The sequence below is a fragment of the Homarus americanus genome, unplaced genomic scaffold (genome assembly GCF_018991925.1).
Source record: "Homarus americanus isolate GMGI-L3 unplaced genomic scaffold, GMGI_Hamer_2.0 scaffold45698, whole genome shotgun sequence".
NCBI lineage: Eukaryota > Metazoa > Arthropoda > Malacostraca > Decapoda > Nephropidae > Homarus > Homarus americanus.
This window is the reverse complement of record NW_024735554.1, coordinates 7,330,300-7,346,895: the sequence shown is the minus strand read 5'-3', so window position 1 is coordinate 7,346,895 and position 16,596 is coordinate 7,330,300. Positions and strand designations below refer to the sequence as shown.

At 40.0% G+C, this 16,596-nt stretch overlaps 1 protein-coding gene across 1 annotated transcript in view; it reads right to left on the bottom strand.

Annotated features, from left to right (window-relative positions):
* Positions 1-16,393, bottom strand: part of LOC121871323 — a 36,201-nt gene extending 19,808 nt beyond the window's left edge. The window contains exons 1-2 of the mRNA XM_042373542.1: positions 16,333-16,393; positions 2,239-2,371 (exon numbers count right to left, since the gene is read on the bottom strand). Of these exons, the coding sequence (XP_042229476.1) occupies positions 2,239-2,371; positions 16,333-16,393 (194 nt within the window). The remainder of the gene's footprint in view (positions 1-2,238; positions 2,372-16,332) is intronic.
* Between the last annotated feature and the right edge of the window lie 203 nt (positions 16,394-16,596).

The window sequence follows — 16,596 nt, the reverse complement described above, 5'->3', positions numbered from 1 at the left end:
CAAAGAGAATTTAATAAAAGGAAAAATAAATAAATAAAAATTACCTGTGAAAAATACAAACAACATTTACAAACAACAACACGACTACGATACATGCTAAAAAAATATCAATAAAAAGAAAGAAAATTGAAAAAAAAAAATAAATCGAAATAAAAACAGAACAAGGACAATAAAAACACCTGTCCCCTGAACACATAAAAAAACACAATGTAAATAAAACACATGTAACACGAGTCATGGTAAAAAAACAAAAAAAAACATAAGAAAACGTAAACACATTCACCCCAAAAAGAAAAATCTAAAAAAAAAAAACATCAGGACAAAAGGTGGAAAGAACGATCCCAACATCTGTAGACGACACGAGGTTCTTAACTATTTATATATCACATCAGATGGTCCCCAAATTCACCACACCTCACCACACCACACCACACCACACCACGCCACACTATACCATACCACACTATACCATACCACACCACACAACACAACACACCACACCATACCACACAACACAACACACCACACCACACAACACACCACACCACACCACACAACACCACACCACACAACACAACACACCACACCACACAACACTACGCCACATTCCCAAACTCATTTTAGTACTAACCTTGTTGTTTCATTTGAACCTAACTCTCCACCCTAGCACATCCTAACCCAGCCCATCATCTGGCCCACCCTAGCTCATCCTGACCCACCACCTTGACCCACCCTAGCACATCCTAACCCACCATCTGGCCCACCCAAACACATCCAAACCCATCATCTGGTCCACCCTAGCACATCCTGACCCATCATCTGGCCCACCCAAACACATCCTAACCCATCATCTGGCCCACCCTAGCACATCCTAATCCACTACCTTGGCCCACCCCATCTTATTCTGACCCAACCTGCACCTGAGCCACTTATTTTAGGTCCTAACCTGATTTAAAGTAATGTGACCTGACCAATTTTATCCATTCTCTCAAAAACAACCTCACTAACTTTCTCACTTTTCCCGAATTGTTACCATCACATTCTTTCTAACTTCAAATTCTTTCTTTCTGTTCTCAAGCTTCTGTATTGTCTGTCTGTCTGTCTTTTTTCTCTCCCTCCCTCTATCACCTTTCTCACTGTTTCCCTCTTACCTCTCCTCCTTACTCTTCTTTCTCACTATCTCTTTAATCACTTGTTTTCTCTACCCTCTCTTCTAACCCATTCACTTTCTTAACGTGAGAGCGAGGAGGGTTAATTGCTGCTTCCAACACCCCTTCCTGGCTCCCCTGTCTTCTGGCTAATGAAACCATTATACAGTATCATTAGCACCCCCCTCCCTCCTCTTTCCCTTCTCCTCCTCCTCCCTCCTCCTCCCCCACCCCTCCCTCCTCCTCATTAATTCTCCTTCCTCCCTCCTACTCCTCTTTTCCTCCTTTCCTCCTCCCTCCTCCTCATCCTCCTGATACAGGCTCTGCCCCTCCGGGGTCTTAATGCTTCCAGCAATGTTTACTGGGGGCTGTTTGTTTACACACAATGGGGAACTGATATACATTTTTTTGGGGGGGGGGGTGGGGAGCCTTTGTGATTGGAGAATGGGAAAATGAGAGGGAAGGTGAAACTGGAGAAAGAGAGAGACAGAGAGAGATGATAGAATAATAGATGAGAGAAAGAAAGATAGAGAGGTGGGAAGAGAGAGAGAGAGAGAGAGAGAGAGAGAGAGAGAGAGAGAGAGAGAGAGAGAGAGAGAGAGAGAGAGAGAGAGAGAGAGAGAGAGAGAGAGAGAGAGAAACACTCCCTTTATCTTCAGGTATTGTTCTGCGCCACTACCTGGCATCCTTGTTCCTCTTATATACACAATCTAGGAATAATATGGCGTCCAAGAATACAATAACTGGTACAGGTGACTTTGACATTTATGAAAGCTATTTATGTTGGATATATAAAGCAAATATGACTGAATGATTTTATATAAAGGAATGACAACAATCTCTCGACCTGGAACCTAACGTAATGTGGCCTAACTAAACATAACTTAACCTAACTACCTAAACCTAATTTAACTAGTTCTAACTTATACTAACCTAACATAACCTAATCCAACCTAATTTAACTTAAATCTAACTTAGCCTTTTGTAAACTACCAAACACAACCTATTCTAACAAGAGTCATTTGTTTCTTTGACAGGATTTCACAGAGGGACACGACCTGGAGAAGGGAGTAACACGACAGATCTGTACCTGTAGACGGGGGTGACGGAGGCGTTCTTGTACCACAGCACCAGTAGTACGGGCTCCTCGGGGTTGGTAGAGTTTATCATACAAGGTAGTTTAGCAGTCGACCCTCTCACAGCCGTCACCGCCACTAGCGTACCTGAGGGAGAGACACTCATTAATTATAACGTCTTAAGATGACTGGGAAACACCTTCTTTACCACACCTGTTAAAATCCTTGAGAAATACACTATCGATAATGCTTGAGAAACACACTTCTAATTTTACTTATCAAGCTGAATGAGAGAGAAATGAGGTATTACAGAAATGCATGCCGGTGTTGTTATAATACACAGAAGGAAACATTAAAACATCTGTTGATTTAATTACAAATGTTAACAAAAATATCAACTCATTCATCCTTAATGGTTATATCTACAGAAAAGTATGTATTCGTGTTGGTCCTGAACAGCGCCGCCACCTTGAGGATACCACCGGTGCTGTTTACCCTGAAGAAGTCCAAACACCTTCTGAAGAATACACCATGATATCCTCGACTAGGAAGGTGGGGGAGGGAAGATGAGGATATTGGAAGAGGATATCTGGGTGTGTGGGTGGGTGATGTGGGTGGGGAGGTGATAGCTTTTTGTTCTTTGAATGGGGAGGTAAGTTAGTAAGTCTGGGTGTCTCTGTGAGTGAGATCATTAGGTAAAATTATCTCCGTGTCTCCAGTCCCCGTGCATGACTCTGCCCATCACCACACTGCTGCCTCCACCATCCTCTTTAACCGACCTAATAATAACCAATGATACTGAAATATTGGACGATCCTCATCATCAGCCAACAATATCCCTCCAGGTGTAAAAAAAAAGTAAATTAATATATATTTTTTTATAAGTAATCCAAGAAAGTCACATAAATAATATAACAGATACAGTACGAAGCCTCTATACTATATACAATAGTTTGAAAATTATCTATTAATTTTGCTAAACTAAAAATATTAATAAAAAATCTTACTTAAACAATAATAACTATACTCATTCTGAATATAATGTATTTATTGTTTCTTTATAGTGTTAGGAACAATTATAATAATATCAAATCAGATTGAAAGTGCAATCAACAAACGGTTATTAATTTATGGTCAAGAATTACCACCAAAACATAACTTTCCCAGGTCAATTATGTAATTATTTCCTGTACTGAGTCGTGCTGGTATTGTAACTTCCTGTATGTGGCATTACAAACTTCTCTTACCATTAATATTACTCGTGGGTTTAGCTATCCACTTTGAACTACCTACCAGTAGTCACGGCAGCAACAGATTTGTTTTTTCTATCTAATTTTGTTATTGTGCTGCGAGGAAACTTTACCATGTACATCTATATATATATTTATGCAAGTAAATCACCGTGGGTGCGCGTGATCCAGGTATATGCTGATAACCACAAGGTTATCAGCACACATATATACATACATATATATATATATATATATATATATATATATATATATATATATATATATATATATATATATATATATATATATATATATATATATATATATATATATATTCATGTAAATCCACAATGAAAACGGATAAGATAAATCTTGATAAAATCATTGAAAATGGAAACAACGGAGTACCTCGTTGTTTCCATATTTATATATATATATATATATATATATATATATATATATATATATATATATATATATATATATATATATATATATATATATATATATATATATATATATATATATATATATATATATATATATATATATATATAAAGACAAATTGCTTTATCTTTTTAAATATAATTTCTCAATCCTGCAGCCAAAAGCCAATATTCTGACATGCGACTTAGTCCCACGGGAGAAACTCTTGTTGTTCTGGATGCTGAAAAGGCAGACTGTGCGGAGTACCAGTCCCCCAGGGCCCAGGCAGAAAAAATTCCTATATTTTCATAATTTTCTATCTGGTGTATGAAAAAAATCTTTGAACTGCGAAATACAGGCACCCAAAACCTGATATACAGAAATGGTCTTAACAGTTCCTAAGAGTTCTTGCATATCCTCCAGGACAGAAAGGGAATTATGAAATGAAGAATTTTTCAACAATCATCTCAGATCTTATCTTGGTAGTCCCTGGCTGTGTCCCTGAGCAAGAAGAATCCTGAGATACAATCTTGAGTCTCAAGGTCTTGAAGGATGAATTATGTGCTCGGAAACATGTAATTGGAGAGTTCATTTATATCAAGTACCACGTTAAATGCAGAGTAGCGTCAAGTACACATCTCTAAAAGCACCTAAGTAGAGCTTTAGAGTCCCATCCACATTGGCAGAGTGTAATATCCCTGGAGATGCATTAGTCCTTATCAGAGAGAGCAGCACTGGCAATGTTGGCTGGTAGCGCAGCACAACACAGAGAGTTATACACCGGTAGAAAGGTCATTAAGGACAAGTAAAGAAAATTAAAGAAATTGTCGGAGAGAGAGTGTTACTTGGTTGTTGACGTCCTGAAGATGGCGAGGCCTTTGAAAATACAACTTAAATAAATACTTTTGGGTGTTCGTTGCATGATGTATTAGACTTTCTCTCGCATGCCGAGTACATACAATAAGTTTCTTGTTCAACAGGATAACCTAAAGATGCATAAATGTGGCTAACAAACTTAATGAATTAAGTCAACTATGTTATTAGATGTTACCTTTTATCAAATTCGGATTAAGAATGTGTTTATACGAAAGATAATTCAATCTATCAAACTTGACGTATCACTGAAAGCTTATAATGACAAGGAACCACGCAGAGTCACGGTGCATCAACGGAGCGAGATGATTCAGTGAAACCGCAATGAAATCTCAACACTTCACTCTTAAGAGCTTTAATAAGAGACTCAAAGACCCACTGTAGCTTCATTATTTAGAAATCGGAGGTACTTGGAAGGCTCTTACTGGATATAGTACCACGAGGCCGCTGGCTGCAGAAGGCAGTATAGATGCGTATTTTATTGGGCACGGGAGCTGCATTAGCTCTCACAGAGTCCCGGTGTGGCGCGATTCCCAGAAGTCGGCGTTCCTAATGAGGTTCTTCTTAAAGGGAAAGCCACAAAGATGACGGCCACAGGAGGTCATTTACTGGTGTAGAGACGCTAGTAATGGCTACCGTGTTTTCTTGTAGGTAGGCTGAGGGCTAATAAAGGCTTATATGAACATGGCTCGTATAACATCACTCCACATCACACACTCCACACCACACACTCCACATCATACACTCCACATCATACACTTCACGTCATACACTCCACATAACACACTCCACACCACACACTCCACACCACACACTCACCCCCACTCAACCCCACATCACACCACTCACCCATCCCCTCCCCCCACATCCCCCCCCACACACCCACATCATACACCCACATCACACACTCCATACCTCCACACCCCCCCACACACACACACCCACACCACACACCCCATCATACACCCACATCACACACTCCACATAACACACTCCACATCACCCTCCACATCACACCCACACCACACACCCACATCACACACTCCACATCACATACCCACCACACACACCCACATAACACACACCACACCACACACCCACACCATACCACACACCCACATCACACCCACATCACACCCACATCACACACCCACATCATACACACCACACCACACCCACATCACACACCCACACACACCACACATCACACACCCACATCACAACCCACATCATACCCCACACCACACACATCACACACCCACATCACACTCTCCACATCACACACCCACATCACACACTCCACATCATACACACCACATCACACACCCACACAACCCACACACACCCACACCACACCCACATCATACACCCACATCACACACCCACATCACACACCCACACAACACACTCCACATCACACACCCACATCACACATTCCACATCACACACTCCACATCACACACTCCACATCACACACTCCACATCATACACTCCACATAACACACTTGTTTGGTTCCGACTTCATTGTTTTATTACATCACTGTAAAATATTTCCCTAATTAGTGCCTTCACATATCACTCTATAAAAGTGTTCCATTTCAACATTCTTAATACCAAGACAAGGACATTGACAATATTCACGTGTCGTAAACATTTCATATTATGGACGTACAAAGGAGAATAATCTCAGAATATTTCGTTAACTCAACATCTACGAACGTGTTTCTTCAGTACGTAGTGTCAATAATCAAGAAAAGATGCAGTTTCATATATTTAGAAATAATTTAATCCTTAAACAAAAATAAAACATTTCATTCGGTAGTAAAAAAATAAAAAAATATATATTAAATTCGAATATCAAGGAATAGCGCCATCACCTGTTAATTACAATTACATTTGGATCTTAATTTTGCACGACAACACAATCATAATTTAAGTGTCAGTCGGATTTTTGTAGTTATGTCGAAATTACACATAGACTTTACGGTCAGAAGGAATTAACATTTGCATTATTCAAAATTCGCTTCTGTCTTTATCATCATCCATAAGGAAATTTGTACTCGTATGTATATGTGAGTGTGTGTTATCATAAGCAATTGTCTATAATCTAAAGTTGCCTGTCTATAGTTTATCAGATCAAGTCATCCAACAATTTCCAAAACTCATCACAAATCACTTGGTACAGATGCCTTAATGTGAGAAAGTGTCAAGAAAGGTTTCAACTCCCATAATATTTGACACAATTACGGTCCCAATCTTTTGGTCGTCTAGTAAACAATACTTAAGGGGTAAACATCATCTCTAGATAACACTTAAGTTTCTACAATAAACCCGTGGGTGTGAATCAAACCTAACTTAAATTCTGCAAAGTGTATTTCTTAACACACACACACACACACACACACACACACACACACACACACACACACACACACACACACACACACACACACACACACACACACACACACACACACACACACACACACACACACACACACACACACACACACACACACACACACACACACACACACACACACACACACACACACACACACACACACACACACACACACACACACACACACACACACACACACACACACACACACACACACACACACACACACACACACACACACACACACACACACACACACACACACACACACACACACACACACACACACACACACACACACACACACACACACACACACACACACACACACACACACACACACACACACACACACACACACACACACACACACACACACACACACACACACACACACACACACACACACACACACACACACACACACACACACACACACACACACACACACACACACACACACACACACACACACACACACACACACACACACACACACACACACACACACACACACACACACACACACACACACACACACACACACACACACACACACACACACACACACACACACACACACACACACACACACACACACACACACACACACACACACACACACACACACACACACACACACACACACACACACACACACACACACACACACACACACACACACACACACACACACACACACACACACACACACATACACTGTTCCATTAGTGGGTTGTGTCTCGTACCGGACACCGAGGCAATAAACCTCAATATAAGAGCTACGTGTCCAAAAAGCTTTGATCACGTGTATAAAATTTCCGCAAATTACGTATCACAAAGGTACCGTTCCCATTTCCAACCTAACCTAACCTAACCTAACCTAACCTAACCTAACCAACCTGGATTGAACTACGGCTCCGTATAGCTTACTGTTAGTTGTTTGTTGTTTCAAAATTTTTTTCATCTAATTTCACCGGCCCTTAAAGAATAGCAGTGGAGAGAGAGAGAGGGGAGATGATTAAGGAGACAGCTCTAACAAGGAGAATAATGGAGACAGATCCCTAATAAGAGAATAATGGGGAGAAACTCTTAAAGGGGGAATAAATACATCGAATGAGCCCGAATAAGGAGATAATTACCCTTTGAAAGAAATAATAAGTATAATATACAATAACAGAGTGAATAATAAACACAGATAAACACATGGTAGAGAAGAGAATAAGGATAAATATACAGAAACTTAACGAAGAGAAGACACCAATAACGAAATAACTCACAATTAACTACTGATATAAATATAATTCCATAATGAAGACAATAAAAATATTTCCCCACAAGGATGAAGAAAATAATGAAGAAAATAATGAAGAAAATAATGAAGAAAATAATGATAAAGCCTCACTATGAAAAAAAAAATAATGCCCTAACTCCGCAAATAAGAATGAAGACATAATCGTCAAGAGACAAAAGCAAGAAGATAACTGTAATGGAAAGAGAATGAAGGACACAGGTAATCTGAAAAGACTCTGACGAATGGGAAGACTGAGGTATATGTAATTGGGAGATAGAAGACAGGAAGAGAAATGACCCAATAACTCCAATGAAGAGAAGAGGAGCCAGAAGACATGTTTAATAAAGAGAAAGATGACATGAAACTTATAAGAAGGTAGAAAGGTTAAGAAAACAAAATGAGATTGAAAATGAAAGAGGGGGGAAATATAGATTGAAAAAATAATAATATATCTAAATGAAGATAAGAGAAAACGGATAAAATAACTGAAAAGGCGAAATAATAAAAACGGCTCATGTAAATATAAAATAAGAGTAAAGATTTAATAGAAAACAAGAAGAAAAGAAACGTAATAAAATCATGGAAAAAAGAGAAAATACATGAGAGAAATTGATAAAAAAATAAAAGTGAATAGAAAGTTCTTACGGTGGCGAAAGTAAAGAGAAAGCTGAGATGGAAAATAAGGTAATGAGAACTTTCTAATGAGGAAGAAAAGAAGCCTTGATCCTTTTGGTGTGAAAGGTGAAGATTACATCCCTGATGGAGGTGAAAGTTAGGGGGTGAAATAAGCTGTAGAGGAGAGAGAGAGAGAGAGAGAGAGAGAGAGAGAGAGAGAGAGAGAGAGAGAGAGAGAGAGAGAGAGAGAGAGAAATACGAAGGTAACATCACAGCCAAAATTAACTAATGAATAAACAAGAGAAAAAAAAGAGAATAAAACTAAGAAATACAATAAAGTGAAGGAGATTATCAGAGAAACACAACAAAAGGAACCACAGGAAGAAAGAGTAAATATAAAAGCAAATTTAAACAACAGACACCAAGAAAACTAAAGAAAGGCAAGAAAAATAAGGAAGGAAAGCAGATGATAAATAGGATAAAAAGAAGAAGGAACAATAAAACACAACTGAAGAACGAAAATAGATAATGCATTAGATAAAAAGACAAAGAAAATTAGTGAGGAAATTAAAGGAAGAGGCGGAGCACGTTCGCAGGGAAGAAGAACAAGAACAAGAACAAAAATAACAACAACTGGAAGGAGAGAGTATTGGGAGGCATTTCATCACATGGGAGGGAAGAGATATCGACGAGGTAATGACGTCATTCTCGGTACAAGCCAAGAAAACTACCCCGTCTTGCCGCGTCTCCGAAGTAAAGGTATATCGCCTTAGATTATCGCCTCGCCATTATGGAGCATCGCGACTCGTTTTCCTTGACACAGTTTTCTACGACTCGTTTCCAGGGTATTGTTTTCTACGACTCGTTTCCAGGGTATTGTTTTCTACGACTCGTTTTCAGGGTATTGTTTTCTACGACTCGTTTCCAGGGTATTGTTTTCTACGACTCGTTTCCAGGGTATTGTTTTCTACGACTCGTTTCCAGGGTATTGTTTTCTACGGCTCGTTTTCTACGGTATAGGTAGTGCTTTCACGACTTTTTTCGTGGGGGATTTTTCTATGGATCGTTTTTCTAGTAAATATTTCAGCCGCTCGACTACCTTTTATTTGAAACCGGATAGGGATAAAGAAGACAACAATGGAAGTTTGGATAAATAAACAATAGTGTGGGAGAGAGAGAGAGGAAGAGGGAAAAATAGAAAGAGCAAAAGGAAGAAAAAGAGAATGATGCCAAAAAAAGATAGAACTATAAGAAGAAAGAAACAGATTTTGTTGGATAAAAAAACGAAAGAAAGAAAGAAAGAACGAAAGAAATAAAAAAATAAGAAAGAAAGAATACGCGACTGACATGTACTAGTGCAGAATTTCGGAAAATCTCATATATATGTATAAACAACGCCCTGTCCCCCCCAAACAACTAGCTACTGTAAGTCTTATTGCTGGATCCCAGGTATACCACCCACCACCTCGTCCTCTCCCTCTGCTAAGCCCTATCAGCCATGACTCTGCCACGTTATCTGCTAATGGAACTTCGCCACTGGATTCAGAAAATACATCCTGTCCCTACCTTTGGTTTTGTTTCCTGTTAAACCAGATGATGATCTCGACTCTAGAGGATTTCTGTCGCATACTAGGGTAATCGAATTCTAATTTTCACTGTCATCGAGAGTCATTGAGCGTCATTTACCCCTGGTGTGTCTACAAGGGATTTATGAACCTCACAAATTCTCCCTAGCCAGTTACTGGGACCCTAAGAAGGCCCCTTGTCTTTTCTATACCCCCCCCCCCCCAATAACTTTACCCTACACGGTGTCCTAAATTTCAGCCGCATTTTCTCCCTAATTTTCTTCACCTCTCTACAACCTCTTCTAGTCCTCCCACTAGGCCAGTAAAGGGGATCTAAGACGCTCGTTGATTGCTGGTAAATTGAGACTTTGAAGGTTGTTGGTCGTCTGCTGGTCGATTAAACGACGTCGAGTGAGTGAAGGGAAGCAGAGGATGGTGGTGAGACCAACCGAGCGATTTGAGATGATCAAAGAAAGTTTATTCATGAAGATTGTGTGAGAGAGGCAGGAGTACTATACTGAAGCTCACATTGTTTATCACCTACAACTTTCCATAGAATATTACCTGACTACTACTCCTCAACACATGTTTGAAAAGGAAAATAAACACTCTCTATATTAGAATAAAACTTGAATCATTTTTAAAAGAGTGATTCCCACACACGCACATATATATATGTATATATATATATATATATATATATATATATATATATATATATATATATATATATATATATATATATATATATATATATATATATATATATATATATAAGTTGCAGAAAACCTGTTTTGTTTTGTTTTTTCCAGCGTGATACACAAATACGTTAGTAACTGATGAGAATCAGCAACTATGAGTGGCAATTTGAAATTCAAAACAGTATTTGTACACAGCATGGTGTGTGTGTGTGTGTGTGTGTGTGTGTGTGTGTGTGTGTGTGTGTGTGTGTGTGTGTGTGTGTGTGTGTGTGTGTGTGTGTGTGTGTGTGTGTGTGTGTGTGTGCGTCTTGCACTTCTGTTGTGTGTGTATTCTTCCATCTACGCACATGTATTTGTGTGTGTGTGTGTGTGTGTGTGGGTGTGCATCCTTACAGAGATTTGTACAGACGTGCCCAACAAAATATTTTCCTCGCCGCAGTGGTTGATAGAGCCCTCCAGTTTTCAATAAATATAAACCAAGGAAATCACCAGGAGATGGGAAGGCGAGCAACCCTCCACAATACTCTGATGCATCTGCAATTCAGGCTGGAAGACACTGAGGTCGACTCACCGCGATAGGAATATAGTGTCATAAAATATCTCGCAGCTGAAACTGTCTCTTGCCTGAGCCACCAAGAACCTCACCAGTGTTTGTCGATCAATGTTTGTATCTCGCTCTGGAGTATCTGAACGGTGCTTGTAGGTTTGGGCGCAGACTGCATATCCTTTAAAGATGTGCGTGCCGAATAGAGTTGTCAATACCATAAGCATCAGCCGTGTTTAATAGAACTTTCTCATTAGATCACGAGCTACAACGTAACACAAGTAAGATGATAAGAGAGGATGTTATATCTCTCTATATTGTGTGATTGTTACTTGAATAGTTTTGCCACACATTAGACACCTATTAAAGATACGGGTGTCTTATATGGTAGTCCGTGGTGTTATTATCCACCCACAGTGATTAGCTGTCTCCTCTCGCTACAGTGCGTGTTATGACGGGAGAATTATTACCCAATGAGTATGTATCTTGCTCTGTCGAATGTGAATAAGAGTTGCGGGTTTTGGCGCAGAGAGGAAATTTCTTAAAGTTGGAAATGTCGGCTGCAGTTGTCAATAATGTAAACAACTGTAATACAGTTCACTTATTAAAACAACATGTAGAAGTTGACATTACATTAACCAATTTAAGAATGAAATATATGACTTGAAGATTAAATTAATGCCGTTTGAACGTTTTTAATACTAAAAGAAAAATCCTCCAAAAAATATGGAAGTCAAATACAGTCGTCAAGATTGTCATCATGTGTGTCTTGTTTGGCAGAATTTTCTTCATAAAATAAGGTTACGTCGGCAGACATATAAACCAATGCGATAAGTGTGTATCTCGCTCCGGGGAATATGAATAGTGCTTGAGGGTTTTGGCGCAGATGGAAAATCCCTTAAAGCTGTGGGGGCCGAGGAGAGGAGGGAGGGAGAGAGAGAGAGCTGTCAATGATGTCAGCTTCATCCGTCGAGTTCAACAGAGTTTTCTCGTCAACCTATATGTGTCACACAGCGAGAAATCGAAGCCATTGAGGGGACGATGGAACCTCTAATGGCTCGTTAAAGCGCTGGCTGGAATGAATATTGACCTGCGGTAGAGCCTGAATGCACTATTACTCCCTCGAGGACAAAGGAACGAACAAACAATAGAAGCATCTTGGCTCAGGACGCTCCCATTATTTTAGGTACATTATCCTCGGTTGGATGGGTAAAGTTCACAGTCTTAAGGTTATGCATGGTATATTCAAGAGGGGTTTCCTACTGGTTGGTTACATTATTCTAAGGTCTCCTCTTACTCCATGTTCCAGGAGAACTATTTACTCTTCTCGGTGAACCTTTCTAATACAAACAAAGACATAGACAGACAGACAGATAGACAGATAGACAGGCAGACTGACAGATCTTCCAAATAAACATTCGATCTGATGGTCTATAATATCATCCATCTGCCAGAAAGTCAGACGAGGTAACAAATGATAAAAGAAGGACACTGACAAGAACACGACGTTCTTTCAAGCTTGTCACGTTAAAAGTAGAGCTGTGGGGGAACTTTATACAGCTATACAACTCATATATGACGGGAGCCTTTCTAACTCTACATAGGAACTCCATCCACCTCAGGCAAGTAGGTCCACTGTTAATTATATGCCTGAACACTTCCTCAACTATTCTAGCAGATTGTCTATGGTCGATGATTCTTGAAAACGAATTTAATAAACACTCGTCGACAACATCGTCCACCAAATGGGAAAGTCCGAGATGGGAGCTGAGTCGATAAAATAGCCATACCCCGGAAGGAAATGCTGCCCCAATTTTCTTTCTATCTCTGTTGTTGACTCTACGTGGCCTTTATGCTTGATATAAACCTACTGAATGATGGACAAAAGTACCAACCATCAGCAAGAAGTCCGGATGGTGGTTCTGGATGGCGGACGAATCTTTACAGTGGAAGGGAAGGATTCCTCTTTACACCTGCAGAATTTTGCTATTTGTTGTACCATTTTCCCTTACTCGTTAAACAGTGAGCAGGAAAGAGAGAAACAAAAGTAGATAAAGAAGAGAGAGAGAGAGAGAGAGAGAGAGAGAGAGAGAGAGAGAGAGAGAGAGAGAGAGAGAGAGAGAGAGAGAGAGAGAGAGAGAGAGAGAGAGAGAGAGAGAGAGAGAGAGAAAGAGAGAAACAAAAAGTAGATAGAAGAGAGAGAGAGAGAGAGAGAGAGAGAGAGAGAGAGAGAGAGAGAGAGAGAGAGAGAGAGAGAGAGAGAGAGAGAGAGAGAGAGAGAGAGAGAGAGAGAGAGAGAGAGAGAGAGAGAGATAAAAGTATAAAAAGAAGAGAGAGAAAGAAATAACTATAAAAAGAAGCCAGAAAAACATCTCTAATCTAATAAAAAGCAGAAATAGAAAACTCCATCCTTCTCCACGTCTTTCTTTTGACTCATACTGAAATGTTAATCAAAGAGACTTAGTCAACAAGTTGAAATCCATGTATCACTGACTCTGTTCTCAATTTCTTTCTTTTAATACTCGTATAGAAGCTGTACACCTACGTATTATTCAACTCACTCTCCTGCCTAAGACTATCTCCTAATCTCATTTCATTGCATGCTCATCTTCAAAGGTTTTTTCAGAATAAATGTATAACCCAAAAGTGTAATCTCAAGATAATTTTGAAGACAGTCTATTATGGTTGCATGTCTAAACTGTATACATAACTCATGATATATTCTGAGTTTATGTAAAGAAACAGCCGCCAATATTAAAAGAAACTGAATTAGCCCAAGTGTCTAATTCATTTGTGTCATTACTACCTCTAGCGTTCAGCGTCTGTTTATTTATCGATGTCAGGTGTGTTCTGTGTGTTGACCTTTGTGTGTGTGTGTGTGCAACAGAGAGAGAGAGAGAGAGAGAGAGAGAGAGAGAGAGAGAGAGAGAGAGAGAGAGAGAGAGAGACCATAAATATCCATAATCTTCAAATGTAAATAATCGTCCATAGTTGCTCTTGTCCTAGTGATTTATCAGCGTCAGCAGAGATCAAGGCAAATATTTCACTTACCTGACCTCCTCTGTCACCGAGATTCATGATTCAACAAAGAGGGTGTGCATGTTGGTCGTGTGGTTATGTGAGAGAGAGAGAGAGAGAGAGAGAGAGAGAGAGAGAGAGAGAGAGAGATGATATATTTCGTGTGTACAGTGTATGTAATGGCTTGTGAGAGTGGCTGAAAGGTATATGTAAATGGGTGAAGTGTTTTTGTGTAGACAGTGAGAATTTTGCTCCGATTCTGTTCCCGTCCGTATAACAGATTGGCCTCCCGCCATTCTCAGCTCGACAGAAAGAATTGTCACTATGACCTCCTTAATCCTGAGTCGTGGTGATGCAAGGTTGTCTGTCTTCCAGGCGACGGCGTGGAAGTTGCGGCCATAATGCTCTGCCTCGTTACTCTTCATATGTGTGTGTGTGTGTGTGTGTGTGTGTGTGTGTGTGTGTGTGTGTGTGTGTGTGTGTGTGTGTGTGTGTGTGTGTGTGTGTGTGTGTGTGTGTGTGTGTTTTTTTTTTTTCAGGAAGCTACACGTACTCATAGGTGACTCACTACGCTTGCAGTCGTCCAGGCAAGACATAACACGACCACCGACCTCCTAATATCCAGAGGTCAGGTCCACCGCCACTGCTGCGCCAGGCACAAACACAGGAAGCCGTCAAATATCGGTGATATTTCTTACCAGAGTTCGTGACTGTCGTGCCGAAGCAGTTTACGTGAGTGAGACAAACCGAACCCATTTGTCTTAAGCTTTAATGAAACATTTTCCCTCAGATAACATGTGGGGGTTTTGTCGTGGCCGCGAGCTTTTATTGCCTGTACACATGTGTGAGTTTTGCCAACTTGTGGTGTAGAGTGTGGAAGTGTCCCGCAAGAGGAGTTGAGGAGTTTAAATGCGTTAGGAATTAAAGACGTTTTATATATATATACTGTTTATACTGTATGTGCTTGTTTGTGGCAATATCCCAGGTAGAGGTACTATAAGAGTGTGTGTGTGTGTGTGTGTGTGTGTGTGTGTGTGTGTGTGTGTGTGTGTGTGTGTGTGTGTGTGTGTGTCATCATGCACGCACTGTCAGGGAAGACCTCTTGGAACACCATCAGAATCCCATTAGCTCGCCACTTTGCAGGATGGCCATGAATAAGTGAATGCTTTTGTTTTACTTTCCTCCCACGTGTCCCTTACCCGTGATCACCTGCAGCCCACCGTGAGTAGGTTTCATTATTATTATTATTATTATTATTATTATTATCATTACTTGTCTCTTCTTCACCATCATCATTATCTCTTACTAATTCTATCATCATCATCATCATCATATCCTCCACGTATTCCCCCATTATCGTCTCTCACTCTTACAGGCAACACCATCTCTGAGCATCATCTAGCATCATCCACGTATTCCCCATTATCGTCTCTCACTTACAGGCATCACCATATCTCTGAGATCTCTAGCATCATCATATTCCAGTCTCATTACCATTATCTCTCAACCTAAATCCTCTAACACCATTATCTCCTAACCTAAATCCTCACCATTATCTTCAACCTAACCTCACCATTATCTCTTAACCTAAACCTCACCATTATCTCTTAACCTAAACCTCACCATTATCTCTCAACCTAAACCTCACCATTATCTCTCAACCTAAACCTCACCATTATCTCTCAACCTAAACCTCACCA